Source organism: Dipodomys merriami, unplaced genomic scaffold (assembly GCF_024711535.1).
Source record: "Dipodomys merriami isolate MVZ:Mamm:240054 unplaced genomic scaffold, mDipMer1.0.p SCAF_3, whole genome shotgun sequence".
NCBI lineage: Eukaryota > Metazoa > Chordata > Mammalia > Rodentia > Heteromyidae > Dipodomys > Dipodomys merriami.
The window spans coordinates 42,520,911-42,537,045 of NW_027204492.1; the positions used below are offsets into that span (position 1 = coordinate 42,520,911).

Sequence of the window (16,135 nt, forward strand, 5' to 3'; positions counted from 1 at the left end):
ACAGCAGCAGAGGACCCTTCCTGTATAAAAATTTGTCAATGTTTTAGGTATAGTCTCCTTAAAATTATGTTAGGGAACCCATACACAGCTAGTAACTACAGTTAGATTTCTAATTTGCTGAAATCTTAGAAAGAACAGGTACAATTCTTACAATAAGAATTTACCATCGTGCACTTCATGTTGTCAATACAACCAATAGTGTTCCTAATTAACCTTTTGTGTAGTGCTCTGGTTTTGTGGTCTGGATGTACTCCTGCTGTCAGCACCCTGGCACTAAAGTGAGGAGAGGACAGGGGAGGAAATAATCCAACTTCCTTCCATATGTCCCCTCCTAAGTATTCTGCTATAGATTTTGATATATCAGACATAGAATTCATAGAGCAAGAGGGCCAAACCTATGTGGGCATTACAGAATTAGCTCCCCACTGGAAAAAGTAGAAACAAAGAAAAGTTTCAAAGAATAGGTGAACTTTAATAAGAAATGTCAACACAAAATACCAGGAATAATGCAATGCTAATGTGAAAGCAATATAAATTGTTAATTTTTTTTCTCATTTTAAGAAGGCTTTGAAATTCAATGCATTTTCACTTCAACGCACTGCAAATGTAAAAGCTATGACTGAGATAATTTTTACACTTTTTGTTCTTCCATCTTTGAAAAGTTATGTGACACGTAATTGTGCTACATAAAATGTATTGGTGTTGTTATACAGTAACCAAAGTAAAGTCTGATTCTCATTGCTTTTGACCTAGGAAAGGATGTGGCAGCATGCAGATGTAGACATCCACAGGTAGATGGGCATAGTTTTCCTCTTTTAACAGCAGATGTGTTCTCTCAATTATCTTAAGGCTAATATTAAGAGTTTAGAATAAAGTGGAAAATATGTCTTCAATAGCCACCACTCTATCAAAACATCCAGGAAAATTTTCAATCATCTTGACTAGTGTCAGTTACCCAGAAGTGAGTATGTCAGTGTTGGCTAGGACAAGGTACGCCATGAATGGGTCAGCCTAAATCACTTTCTCAGTACAGTGGTCAGGAACAAGAAGGCAGATGTAGAGAATAGTACCCAAAAGCTTCACTGGATTTTTCAAAGCCCTCCATTTTCTTTTACAGACAACAGTTTTACATCCAATTTTCCTAACACCAATTTTCCTAACACCAGTTTGCTGGAACAGTAAATAGTTTTTATATATGGTGAATGTGGCCTTCAGGCAAGAATAATGAGTGTTTCATAGGCCACATATCATTCTTTAATGAGCTTTTTATATTGTCAAAATTATTCATATGAAGTGCTCCACTTCATGTCAGTACGTTGTGCTGCCCAGAGCATTGATCTTACTTCTGATTTCACCTCAGCCAGCTTCTCTGCATCTAAACTGTCACGAAAATGCCATTGATCATAGCAATGCAGAGGAATTGGATAGATCACATACTTCAGCTTCATCAATGGTGTTATGTTCTGCAAAAGCCTTCTGAGCTCCGGCATGGTAATGGGATTACAGGCAAAGCTAAGGACTCGGAGGCTGGTACAGAACCTTAGAGATGGTATGATACTGGAGAGAATTTCATCTGTAATAAGGCAGCTGTTCAGCTCTAGATGCTGCAGGTTACCAGATAGATTCTCCAGAAGAAGCCTTAATGGTTGAGTATTTTCCCAAGGTATATGGTTGTGACTAAGATTTAACATCTTTAGGTTCCTTTCCTTAAGGATCTGAGACATGGAAATCAAGTCTTTGTTAGTTAGGTCACAAAAATTAAGATTGAGGGAATCCAACTCCGGTGACAGAACTCTGAAGAGTCAAAAAGAAAATTATTCTTAAATAATGAGTATTTGCCCCAGACAAGATGTCCTAGATTTTAAGTACCTATAATTCCACAATAAATTATTTGATAACACATTGAAATGTCAACTAACAATGTGGTAAATAGATTTGCTACCCTAAAATAGTTATTTTTTCACATACATAGTTGCTTCAAATTCTTCTAAATGTAAACAACAGGATACTGAGAATATTAAATGAAAACAAAAACAACTACTACTTATACCATTGTTCATTTAGGGTCTGTTTCAGTTATTTTATAGTGAGATATCAGTGAAAATAGGCTACAGAAGATTCCTTTTCTCTAATACTAAAAAGAAATGTTTTCCATTTGGGTCTAAGCCTCAGGAAAACCTATGAATAAAAATGGTCTGCCAGTAATGACTATTTATGGTCATATCATGATTACGAATAAATGCTATAAGAATGAACCTTTCATCAACTGAAAATAGCCCTTTCCTGTCTATGGGGATGGAGAAGGACTGTCTTTTTTTTGGGAGGGGGGTCCAGTCGTGGGGCCTGAACTCTGGGCTTGGGCGCTGTCCCTCAGCTCTTCAGCTCAAGGGTAACACTCTACCACTTTAGCCACAGAGCCACTTCCGGCTTTTTTTCTGCTTATGTGGTGCTGAGGAATTGAACCCAGGGCCTCAAGCATGCAAGGCAAGCGCTATGACACTGAGCCACCTTCCCAGCCGGAGAAGGACTATCTTTTTAACAGTATCTTTTTTAATCTATTGGTGTCTGCACTGCTTGACTGACTGAATTAGTATAATGTGTCTTGCCTTTCTTCTGTGTATGAGAAATGCATTCCGTGGCTTGGCCAGTTACAGTTTCCTAGACATGTCCATGCTGAGGGACAGGAAATATATGATACAAGGAACTAGGGATTTTACAAGAACGGTATCTTTCCTGAATTAATGGGATGCTCGGGTAGCCCAGGAAACCATTCCAAACCCTTACCTGAGTACTTTATGCACATGGTTTTTGAGGGAGAAGTAAGCTAGGCTGAGTTCTTGGAGGTCATTCATCCGGCTAAGATGGGAGAGAAAGGTTTTAAAGGGTTTCCTGTTATAAGATCTGAATTTGATTTTATATAGATTAAGACTGCTAAGGTGGACCATCCCAGGCATAATCATGCAGACTTCACACAGGGAAGCTTCATCCACTCCCAGGTGATCAATGCACACCCTATCCAAAAGCTTCAGGGTCTTTTTGTAATCAAATGACTTATCAATCTGCAAATCTCTACAGCAGAGGTGCAGAGACCCCAAACTCTGCTCAACTTTATCACAGATAAGAGAAAGAAATTCACTTGTCATCCAGGTACCATCAAGATAAAGGTCAACTAATAATTCCATGGGTGGTCTGGATGTTTGAGGATCTGAATTTGCAAGACGGTAATTGGCATCTCCTATTTTCACAATAGACTTCTCAGAGTAAGCACAGACTTCGTAACAGAAAGGGAATTTGTTCCAAATGCCAGAACATGTGGTCATGCAGTCTGCATTCTGCCTTAAATCTAGAATCCTCAGTTTTGGAACCCTGTAGGAAAAGGAGGAGATGAAACATATGAGAAGTAGTAGGCTTTAATGAAAACCAGCAGAATCAGTAATGAGAAACAGAGACAAATACCTCCAAATACCAATTGACAACAAATATTTCTTATAAAATCACACAATCTCTGTTAATTGCCTACCCTCCATTCTCATTTAGCTTTTCCCGGTGTTAGTGCTCATGTCCCCCTTCTATGTAATAATATCATCATGTAAATCCATCCATCAATTGTATCTTCAGTCACCACTAGTCTATATCATATCTGTAAGATATTAATGTCCTTAAGGTGATCACAAATGTTGTTCCCATAGGCTTACAAAGACCTTCAACATTTTCTTTTAATTATGTATGGTGACTTGTAAGTTCTCTCATGCACAAGGACTCAGCATAATATTCTGCTGACTTAACATGTACTCATACCGAGAAGAAGAGTTGTGGATAGGAGGGAACTGAAGACCATCAAGCATGGCTTCCAAGACATCACAATATGGCTCCGGCATGTCCAAGGCCCCAACATGGAGACAAGGAAAGGGCCAAGTACTTACTACTGCCTTCAATATGTTCTTATGCCCACCAGAGAAGGCAGCATTGAACAATGGAATAAAAAGTTCTTGTGGTATTTCTTCAATGGCACGTAATGCTACAGACTCATTTTTCATCACAGTCTGTATAGCAAGGTCAAGTAGTGTGTCTGGCTCCTTTGGATCCATATCAATGCACCTGTATCAGGGTGAGAAACATTTAGAAATCTGGAGAAGACAGCCACAGATGATTATTGGCCCTAGAAAAATATATGGCAAACTATACAATTGTCTTTAGAGAACTATTTCTATAGTAATAAAGTATGAATTATCTCATAACTGTGGAAATTGAATAGAATCATTAACAGTAGAATTAATAAAAAATATTTGCACATTGGTTATTGATAAGGAACTAGAATTTAGAACATAAAAATAGCTTATACAATATTAAGAGAAAAATCAAATCAATAAAATTTGCAAATGCTATTACTAAACTTTGCTGCAATGAAGATATAGAAACGACTAACAAATAGTAAAAACATGTTAAGTATTACAAGTCATTAAGGAAATAAGAATTAAAATTATGGTACCACCTTTTACCAAATGAGTTTTTATTTTACAATTTAAGAGAAGACTAGGGCATTGTGGTTCATGTTTGCAGTTCAAGGTATTTAGGGGACACAGAGAAGGAGGGTGAAGGTTCAAGGCTGGTTAAGCCAAACAGTAAGCCAGACATGACTGTTCATTCTTATAATTTCACTGATCTAGTTGGCAGAGGTAGGAGATTAGGTGTCTGATGTCATCTTGGGAAAAGTATGTATGAGAGTATCTGAAAAGCAACTCAGGGCAAAAATATTTGAGATGTGGATCAAGTGGTGGAGTGTTTGTGTCAAAAATACAAGATTCTATGAAAATAAACAAACAAATAATATGAGAGGAAATAACAAATGCTGCGTATATAGAGAAGTTAGAGCCACATACACTATTGATAGCAAATCAAAATGGTGAAGTTTAACTTTCTTGGTTTCTTAAAAAGTTAAACATAGTAACCTATTCTCAGTGCAATCCTACTTCTTTATATGCCCAAGATAAATGAAATGAAATTAGACATTCATACAAAAATGTATGTAAGTATTTTCATAGTATTTTATGACATGTAAATGTTCAATGAGCGAATAAAATGTATTCATCAAAAAAAGGAAAATACCTGGCACTGTTGGCTTATGCTTATAATCCTAGCTACTACCAGATTGTAGTCCAATGCCAGCCTGGACAAGAAAGCCCATGAAACTCTTATTTTTATTTAATCACCAAAAAGCCATAAATGAAGCTGTGGCTCAAGTGGTAAAGTGCTAGCTTTGAGCACAAATCTTAGGGAGGATGTGAGAGAGAGAGAGAGAGAGAGAGAGAGAGAGAGAGAGAGAGAGAGAGAGAGAGAGAGAGAGAGAGACAGAGAGAGAGAGAGAGAGAGAGAGAGAGAGAGAGAGAGAGAGAGAGAGAGAGAGAGAGAACCCAGAACTCATCTTAGCTACTTAGAAGGCTGGGATCTAAGGATTACTTGAAGCCAACCCGGGAAGAAAAGTCCCTGTAAGACTCTTTATCTCCAACCACTCAAAAACCAGAAGTGGTGCTGTAAGCTTGAAATGGTAGAATGCTAGCCTTGAGCAAAAAGCTCAGGGACAGCTCCCAGGTTCTGAGTTCAAGGCCTACAACCAAAAAGAGAGAGAGAACAAAACATGCAATGGATTGTTTAATAGCTTAATATTCAAGAGAAGATAATTGCACATTGTTTGCCAAAATTGTGTACTGAGCATGTATAAGCTGTTATTTGTCCTAAACAATACAGAGTAAGAACTATTTATATAGCATTTACAATATGTCACTTACTAGAAAAATATCTAAATATCAGGCATAGTAGCTCACAGCTATAATCCCAGCTAATTGGAGTCAGGGATTGGGAAGACTGTGGCTTAGGGTAACCTTTGAAAAATATTATTTAGATTCCATTTCAACAAACTGGTAGTGCAGTGTTAATCCTGGCTACGTGGGAGGCAGAGATAGGAGTCTTAGAGAAGGCCTAGTGAAGAACACAAGACATTGTCTAAAAATACTAAATCTAGGGGCTGGGAAGGTGGCTCAGTGGCAGAGTGCTTGCCTTGCATGTTTGAGGCCCTGGGTTCAATTCCTCAGCACCACATAAGCAGATAAAGCTGGAGGTGGCGCTGTGATTGAAGTGGTAGAGTACTAGCCTTACGCTGAAGAGCTGAGGGACAGCGTCCAGGCCCAGAGTTCAGGCCCTGCAACTGACAAAAACAAAAAAAACCTAAATCTAGCAGGGCTGAAGGCATAGGTTGAAGTAGTATAACAGCTGTCTAACAAGTGAAAAGCCCCAAGTTAAAATGGAGTATTAAAGAAAAAAAAAGAATATCTACAGATGATTCAGAATAGACAGTTTTGACCAATTATGGTAAAGATAATTAATTTCAAAAATGAATACAAATTTCTAAAACAAAAATCTTAAATTCCTGAGCATTCACTGCACAGTTCAACAGATTCAGAGAAACTTTGTCAGTCACACATTGTTTTCAGTTTTGTTTAATTTTTTTTGTGAACTTAGAATTTATCCCTGCCCAAATTTGGTTGAAATATATCTCAAAAAGCTAATTGTGTCTCCAAAGCAAGATAAAAAGTCATGGCAATCCTCCTAAGCAAAATGAATATGTTATGTGCTTAATTTATATAAAACTTTAGATTTGTTGAAATTCAGCATGGCTTCAGTAGAAGGTATGTAGAATTTGAGGAAAAGTACAATAATCTACAGTATAGTAGTGAAATCTATGCATACCAAACATTTACAGTTTTTTCCTCAATGGTGGTATCTGTAACGTAATATAAATGTAGGTACCAGGAATCTACTCTATAGGGGAATTTCTAAACATAATGTGGAAGTGATTTACCACTTAATAGAAGGAACTTGAGCACACACAAATTTTGAATGTTAATTTATAGTAGGGGGTCCTTGAAGTAGTTCTCTGTGGAGGATATTGGAGAGAAGAGAGGCTCAAATTCAAAGATAAATGACAATAATAAGCTAACTATATACAAGAAAATAGTTATACAGTGAGTAGGAAAATATTTATACTAGGCAACTTCGGGAAATAATACTTTAACCATATTCTCTAAGACTGAAGTAAAAGAATTGTGCCCATATAATTAATAAATCTGTTTTAGGTGTGTGTGTGTGTGTGTGTGTGTGTGTGTGTGTGTGTGTGTGTGTGTGTGTGTGTGTGCGTGTGTGTGCTGGTTCTTGGGTTTGAACACAGGCCTGAGCTTTTTGTTCAAGGATAGTGTTCTAACACTTGAGCCATAGTGCCACTTCTGGCATTTTCTAAGTAATTTCTTGGAAACATGAGTCTTATCACAACTCCTAATCAAAGTGATATCAAACCACAATCCTCTGATCTTCACCTCCTGAGAAGTTAAGATTATAGCACAGGAAAAATTTGAACAACTTATGGCACCAGAAACAAAGTGTGCAAGTAAAGGATAGGATCTTTCTGAAAGATCACAAAACTAACAGTGAGAAGCTTCAGTGGACAGAACATTTGAAGAAGAAATGAATTATAATTCCTTACAATTACTCATGATCTCACTTTATATAAATAAATTGGACAGATCAATGTTGGGAGAGAAAAGATAGCTTTTTCTTAAGAGAAATTTAAAAAATGTATGGGTGGTAGCTTACAAGCAGATTAATAAGCAGATCATTCTCTCTAGAGCTGACAAGGTTCTGTTTTCTGCCTGAACTCTCGTGTGCACTCAGAGAAAACTACTAGAATAGAAAATTATCAGCCAAAGTTACACAAAATAGGGGACTCCAGAACAAGAAAGAAGTTGCTTAGTTCACAAGCAGAAAAGTTTGTTGAAGTGAGCAGCAATTCAAAATGTGTAAGTAGGTGAAACCTCAAAAGAGAACACAGCCATCTTAAGTACCCAAAACTGACCTATGACTAGTAAGACCCTCAGGCTGCATACACCACAACATTGACACATTTGTTTCTGTTGTGCTAGTTCATTGTCTACAGCTATCAAGAGAAGGCTGATTACTAAGAAATCAGCTCAACAAAATTGGAAAATATATCTATCTCAAATGAAATACAAATTACAACCCAGAAACATAAAAGATATGATAAAGAAAGGCAATATATCTAGGAGTTCAATTTGATTAGCATCATCTTATATGGTTGTATGTACATAGCTATTCAGAGTTTTTTCTTTGTTGTTGTTTAATGCACTGTATGAAGTTATTTTGTTTTCCTTCTGATTTTTTTCCTTTGCCTTGGTTTATCTCCTGTTGTCACTGTATTTGATTTTGGTGCTCTGTGTCTTGTATATACAGGACAAAGGTTGAACCAAAGCAACAGCAATATTCAGAAGACACTATGTTGGAAATGAACTTTACAACATGGGGGGGGGTAATTGAGGGGGAAGGAAAATAGGAGAAAAATGTGGGAGAGGTAATAATGTTTTACAAGAAATGTACTCATTATGCAAATGTAACCCCACTGTATATCACCCTGACAATAAAATTAATCTTAAAAAAGAAAGGCAATATATTTTCAAAGTTCCTAACTCCTCAATAATGAAAAGGCCAAAATGCAAAATAATTCAAATTCAACCTTTAAAAATAATCAATGAATCTGGGCACCCGTGGCTCACACCTGTAATTCTAGCTACTCAGGAGGCTGAGATCTGAGGATCACGGGTCAAAGACATCCTGGGCAAGAAAGTCCGTGAGACTCTTATTTCCAATTAACCAGCAGAAAACTGGAAGTGCTGTTGTGGTCAAGTGATAGAGTGCTTGCCTTGAGCTGAAGAGCTCAGTGACAGCACCCTGGCCCAGAGTTCAAGTCCCACAACCAACCAAAAAATAATAATCAATGACAAGACAGACAACTCACGCAGATAAACAAGGTAAGGAATTCCACTCTAGTTATAGGTGAGAAATTCGACAAAGATTTGGAGATTTTGAAAAAAACAATGGACAATTGTTAAAAATGAAAAAATGAATAAATCAAATAAAAAGCACAATGGAAACTATCACTAATAGACTAAAGTAAGCAAAAGAAATAATATTAAGGACTGAAGAACATCCAAAGAAATATTATGCTCACACAGGAAAAACTGAAATAATGAAGAGTGCATAACAGGAAGTTTTAAAACTCAAACATGATCAAGAAATGAAATATAAGAAATCTTAGTATAGAAAAAGGAACTGAAATTCACACTGAAGGCCTAGAAAAATTATTCTAGAAAATTATAGCAGAAAAGTTCCAAAATGTAGGTAAATATATGAATATGTAAATATAGGAAGTATACACAAATATAAGATGACCAGGAAAGACATTCTCCCCATCACATTATAGTAAAAACATTAAGTCTACAGAAAAAAAAACCAACTTTTCTATTGAAAGCTGTAAAAAAAATGTGTCAATTACTTTGCAAAGGTAAAACCATCTGAATTACATGAGACCTCTCAGCAGAAATCCTAAAATACAGGAAAGAATGTGATATATTTTAAGCTCTGAATGTAAATAAATGCCAATGCTGATTATTATATCAGCAAAATTATCCTTTTAAATTGATAGAGGACTATTTCCAAAGTAAACACTAACTGAAATAATCTGTAACTAATAATCTGGCATTGCCAAAGGCAAAAAATTATTATACATCAAAAAGTTTTTGTCACAAATGTGAGAGGGCAGAAAACAATAAATTTTGGGAGAAGAATAACTGCACAATAGAGTAAAAGGAAAAAAGCATCAAATCTACCCAACTCAGTAAACAATTAAACCAATAAGAGGAATAAGAGAGAAAGAATAGCTGATACTCAAACTAACCAGATATAAAAGAAAACAGCAAGATCAGCAAATACTTCTCATTAATACCCCTAAATATAAATGATCTTATCTCTTGAATGAAATATATTCATATATGTATATATTTAGTAGTTTATGCCTTTGATGCCAGCTATTCAACAGTTTGAGATCAGAGGATTATAGGTTCAAAGTCAGCCCAGGCAGAAAAGTCTGTGAGACTCCATGTCTAAAATAAACAGCTCAGCTATGGTTCCTGTGGTATATCACTAGCTTAGCAAGCAAGTTCTGCAAGTGAAAAGCCAACTTCAAAGCCCATACCTATCTATAAAAAGCAAGTAGATTAAAATAGTAGTAAAGAGTCTCTCAGGAGAACAACATGAGGGATGACATTGATCAAGATACAGTGTTCTCATGACCCGACGTGAAATTAAAACAATTTTGTGCAAATACTCAATAAAAAAAAAGTTTTAAAGAGTTTCTCAGCCAAGGTCATGGGACCAGATGGATTCATTGTTTATTTCCAACACATCTTTAAAAAGAATGACTTTCAACTCTCCTCATGCTATTCCACAGAAGAGAAAATGAAGGAATGATACCAAATGGATTGTATGAAGCTTCAGATAAGGATATGACAAAGAAGGAAAATTATAAACAAATTTTGTTAACGAACACAGTTGTAAACATTTTCAGTAAAATACTTGCAAATCAAATTCACTAACACATTAAGAGCATAATACATATGATCAAGTTGGTTTAATCCCAAGGAAGCAAGAATGATACAACATATACAAATAATAGAGCAAATAAATAGAATCAGGGACAAAAATCACACTATTATATCAAAAATTGATTCAGAAAAAAAGCCTTTGATAAAATTCAACACTTGTGATAAAAGTCCAAAGAAACTAGGCATAGATGGACATGATTCAACATATGAAAAAGTTATAGATAATATTTTACATAAGTAAAAATTGAAAATATTTCTTCTAAAATCAGGAACAAGTAAAGGGATTCACTCTTAACAATCTAATAGAGTACTTTGAAATTTTGGCTTCTATCATCAAGCAAAAGACACACAAGAAAGGCGATAAAGCTGGGTGCTGGAGGCTCATGGCCTAACCTCTCAAGAGGCTGAGATCTGAGGATAGTGGTTCAAAACTAGCCTGGAAAAAAGTCTGTGAGAGTCCTATCTCCAATAAACTACTAAGAAAAAGCTACAAGTGGTGCTGTGGCTCAAGTGGTAGAGCACTAGCCTTGAGGCAAAGAAGCTTAGGGACAGTGCGCAGGCCCAGAGTTCAAGCCCCAGGATATGCAAAAAAAGATAAAATATGAAAGGAAGATATGAAAGTATCCCCATTTTCATATGATCAACTCTATACTTTAATGAGCCATATGTATCCACAAGAAAAAAACTTTTAATTGAACAAACACCTTTAGCAATGTACTAGAGTAACTACTTTATCCTAAAAATTCAGTATCTTTTCTTTAGGTTGGACCTGGGGCTTGAACTCAGGGCCTGGATGCTGTTCCAGAACTTTTTTGCTCAAGGCTAGCACTCTACCATATAAGCCACAGCTCCACTTCTGGATTTTTTTTTTGGAATTAATTGGAGATGCGTCTTACGGACTTTTCCTGCCTGGGCTGGCTTCAAACCGCAATTCTGAGATCTCAGCCTCCTGAGTAGCTAGGATTATAGATGTGTGTCACCAGTGCCAGGCTTTCAGTAGCTTTTTAACACACCAATAACCAAGCAACATACTGAGAAAGAAATCAACAAATTAGGAAAAAAGTACCATTCACAATAGCCTCATGCATACATAGGAAATAATGCCAAGTAAGGAGTTGAAAGTTCTCTACAATGAAAACTTACAACACTTAAAAAGTAATTAAAGAGGGGCTGGGAAGGTGGTTCAGTGGTAGAGCGCTTGCCTTGCATGCATGAGGCCCTGGGTTCGATTCCTCAACACCACATAAGCAAAAAGAAAAAAGCCAGAAGTGGAGCTGTGGCTCAAGTGGTAGAGGGCTAGCCTTGAGCTGAAGAGCTGAGGGACAGCGCCCAGGCCCAGAGTTCAGGCCCCATGACCGGACCCAAAAACAAAAAAAACAAAAAACATTAATTAAAGAAGACACTAGAAGATGGAAAGGCATTTATGTCCATAAATCAGCAGAAGTAACTGTGAAAATCACTATACTGAAGAAAAGATCTACATAGTCAATGCAATTCCTGTCAAAATCCCAATGACTATCTTCACAGAATGTCACTAAGAAAAACAAAACGGAAACACATATGGAAACACAAACACCTAATAACTAAAGCAACCTTAAACAAAAATGGCAATGCTAGAGTTAGCACAATACCTAATTTGAAATTATATTACAGAACCTTAGTAAAAGGAAAAGAAAACACAGTATTCACATAGAAACAGACATGTAGAACATTGAAGTAGTACCAAGGACCCTGAAAAAAAAAATCACTTAGGAAAATCGATTTTGGATCCATCTTAGGTGGATTCTAATACCAGTGGACCAAATTCTGAAATAAAACAAGATATTTTCAGTGTTGAATTGTTTTCCTCACCCTCTTGCTTAGTAACAAAGGAGAATACAGCAGCATTAGAGTGGAGTGACATAACTACCATTTGAACAAATTATTCAAAGCAAACATCATAGTAGTCTCTGGCATGATGTAAGGAGAAAGAAACACCATCACTTTTATACTCATGTGGTTTGAGATCTAAAAGGAAAGTCTTGCCTTGACTTCTGTAGTAAATTAAGAAGCCTTTGACTAGCCAAACCAACAGTTTCCTGTTTATCATATTCCCATGAAAGTGATCTGCCCGTCAGAGTACCTCTCAATAGCTCAGAGTATCCTCTGGACTTCAAGACAGTTCCTACTTGTCTTTGACTATAACATGTTTCCCACCAGTCCACAGTAATAATCATGTCAATCAATCAATCCTCGAGGAATTAAAGGTCCTTTCATTCTCTTGGAACCAAGAGTGTCCACACAACCTCTGTTTGCTTACTTTCTTCCAGAAAGTGATATGTGTGTTTTTTCTTGTTATGTGGTTCTTTGCTCCCCTAGTCTCTGAGTAAATGTCACTGTGTATTTGATCTGTTTAGTTTCAGGTATGATATATCTTTGGCCACCTACAAAACATTATGGTGTAAATCTTCCCCTCACCAATAAGGTGAATGGAAGGACAATAAAATGGATATTCTTGCCAGGGATATATAACCTAAATCTAGTCTTAATTATCAGATGAACCAATCTCAGATATGTTCTAAAAAGTACCTGACCAGGACTCTTCCAAAATGTCACAGATGTGAAAGACCAAATACAATGCAGACTCCTGAATAGGATCCCTGGAATGGGGGGAGGAGTGCATTAATAGGATAAATGATGAAATTCAAGCTAAGTCCATAGATTATTTATTTATGCTGAAATACTGTTCATCTCTCAGTTTGGGTGAATTTTATGGCTATGAACATCACTAAAAATATTTTTTGAAAGTTTCAAATTATTTCATAAAAGAACATTAAAAAGTATTAAATCAGCCCATCATGGTGGTAACACAAGGTTAATTCCAGCACTTTGATGGTAGACTAAGTCAGGAAGATCACCAATTTCATAGCCAGTCTAGGGTATATATGGAGACCCTGTGTCAAAAACAAAAGGAAAAAGGTTATCTTTTTGAAATGCTCCATAAGAAATGAAAAATGTCATCCACAACATGTAGTTGAATATGTATTTGCTCTTCACATGAAATATGCTTAAACATTTTCACAGTAAAAATAACAAAATTAAAAAGAAATATGCTTAAACGTAATATAAATGGAATACAATAAATAGGTAGGTATCTACGTAGTAAACACCATTTAAAAGCCTGGTAAAAATATTAACCATAAACAAACTAAGATTAGAAAATGAATACAACTTTTTAAAAAAAGAGAGCAAGGCTAGGAATTTTGTTCAGTACTAGGATTTGAACTTGGTGTTTTGCTCTTGCTAGACGGCACTATACCACTTAGACAAAATTGGGAGAATTTTTAAAAGACAGTGTGAAACTATTAGACAACTAAAGCTAATCAAACATAAGTCAAGTTACAGAATGATCACCAAGCACACTGTTGAAAAATCTAGCTACATTGTTTTCCTATTAATCTACTTACACATTGATCATAGATAATTTAGGCCAGAAAACTTATAATTTGTAACTGATACTATTGTAATTTGCCTACTTGAAAGTGTCAGAAAAATCTTACTCAGAACCTTAGCAGTCAAAGCCCTTCAATTCCTATTAAGAGCTTGCTGCAAAGGCCCCAGAAGCTTGGTGGTGATATTTCTCTCAGCTTCATGCCCCACCCTCAAAGTTCCACTAGCCAGAAGAATAGTCAATGGATTCAGCTTGAGTCAGCCTACTCTACCTTAGATCAATCAGCTCGGTAAGTACAAGTCAGTGAACCCCATATGCCTGGCCAGCCCAAAGGAGCTGAGTTCCCTGGAGAGGCAAGGTCTGCTGAGATACCTGGATCTCCAAGTTTCTGAATATCTGGGTTACCAGATCTGAGTTCTCTCAAGCTTCTCTTGAGCTCCAAGTTCCCTAGATCTTTGAGTACCCTTAGTCTCCCAGTTCCCCTGAACTCTAGGTTACCCAGATCTAGAGTTCTCTTGAGTTATGACTTATTCCAATCTCCCAGTTACCCTCATCTCCGGTTCCCTGGATCTCTCTGTTCCCTCAAGCTGCAAGTTCCCTGGATCTCTAAATTTCCTAAGGCTCTGAGTTACCAACATCTTGTACTTCTCTCCAGGTTCAAGTTACCCTGATATCTTAGTTCACTTAATCTCCAAATTCTTTAGAGTTCTTAGCTATCCAGAGTTCTGTGTTCCCTGGAGCTCCAAGTTATGTTGAGCTCTGAAGTTTTCCTAGAGCTCCAAATTTCCCAGACCTATGAGCTATCTCGTATTTCTCTTAGTTCCCTTGAATCTTAATGTTATTCTAGTATCTGAGTTACCTAAATCTCTGAATTCCCTTGAGCTCTGAGTTTGCTTGACTTTCAAGTTATTACCACATCTAGTTAGTTACCCAGATCTCTGTGTTTGGTAGAGCTCCTAGTTATCTTAGTCTCTAAATTACCCACATCTCTTATCCCACCTCCACGCTTCCCCAAATTCCACGTTGTCCTGATCTCCAAGTTCCCCTGTCCCTGTGATACTTGGCCCTCCATGAGGCTCCAATTTACTTAAAACTCTGAGCTCACTCAGATTCCTCCTGCTCACAGTTACTCAAATCTCCCAGTTACTTCCCATTCCGAGTCCCCTCATGGTCCCAGTGACCCGTATCTCTGAACACATCTGGCTTACCACTGACTTGAACTGTCTAGTTCCCTGGAATTCCCTGTGATCTGGATGGCAGATATCCTTCATGCTCCCTGTGACCTGGATGGCCTATTTCCCTAGGGTTCTCAGTGACTGGGATTGTCTAATTCTCTCTGGGTTACTGGTGACCAGCATGGTCCAGGACCCTGGGGTTTCTGGTGAGCAGATGGCCAGTCCTGCGGGCTCCTAGTGACTTGGAGAGTCGAGGTCCCAGAGCCTCTTGGATATGCCATTGGCCAAATTTCCTCAGAACCTGGTTATCTGGGTGGCCAGTACCCTCAGGCTCCCAGTGACCTAGATTGCCTAATACCTTTGGCTCCCAGTGACCTGAATATTTGAAGTACCTCGAGGTCTCAGTGATCTGGATGGCTTAATTCCTTCAGGCTCTCGGTGACCCAGAATAAGGAATTTCCTTGGGCTCCTCCTAACCTGAATGAATAGCACAAGTCCCTCAGGTTCAGAACAACCCGGATGTCTGAGGCCCCTCAGCCACCCGTGCACCACCGCCTCCCCACCCCCGCCCCGTGACTCAAACGGTTGAATTTCTTCAGTCTCCCAGTGACCCGGATGGTAGAATTACCTCTAACCCCCTCCCCTCCTCCTGGATGGTTGAGGGCACAAGAGCTCCCAATCACCAAGATGGATAATTCCCCTAGGCTCTTGTTGACCCAGAATTCCTTCAGGCTTCCTGTTACCCAGATGTCCAAGATAACTTGGATTCCCAGTGACTTGAATAGCCAAATTCCTTTGGATGCTCTGTAACCTAGATGGTGGAAATTCCTCTGGCTCCCTTTACCCGAAGGGCCCAGGTCTGGTGGCACTCCGAGACCTGGATGGCCAAGGTCCCCCTCTCACACTCCCAGTGATCCAGATGGCCAAGACCCCTCCCCCACTCCCAGTGATTCTGATGATGGAGGTCCCGCCCACTCCCAGTGACCTGGATGGCTGAGCTTCCCCCACCCCTAATGACCTGGATG

General features: G+C 37.9%; 1 protein-coding gene across 1 annotated transcript; it reads right to left on the bottom strand.

The window, feature by feature from the left end:
• Positions 1–1,280: 1,280 nt before the first annotated feature.
• Positions 1,281–15,206, bottom strand: LOC138839782 (melanoma antigen preferentially expressed in tumors-like). The gene is made up of 4 exons (XM_070039334.1): positions 15,151–15,206; positions 3,799–4,098; positions 2,785–3,366; positions 1,281–1,794 (listed from the first exon to the last, which is right to left on the bottom strand). Exons 1-4 carry the CDS (start codon positions 15,204–15,206, stop codon positions 1,281–1,283), a joined length of 1,452 nt encoding a protein of 483 aa, XP_069895435.1.
• Between the last annotated feature and the right edge of the window lie 929 nt (positions 15,207–16,135).

What these genes read in the sequence shown, in the direction of transcription:
- LOC138839782 (XM_070039334.1), bottom strand. Translation starts at nt 15,206, where the DNA reads ATGAAGGATATCTGCCATCCAGATCACAGGGAATTCCAGGGAACTAGA. An exon ending in CAGGGAACTAGACAGTTCAA is followed by an intron (nt 4,099 to 15,150) that starts GTCAGTGGTAAG and finishes ACCCTGATACAG; the next exon opens with GTGCATTGATATGGATCCAA. An exon ending in CATGTGCATAAAGTACTCAG is followed by an intron (nt 1,795 to 2,784) that starts GTAAGGGTTTGG and finishes TTGACTCTTCAG; the next exon opens with AGTTCTGTCACCGGAGTTGG.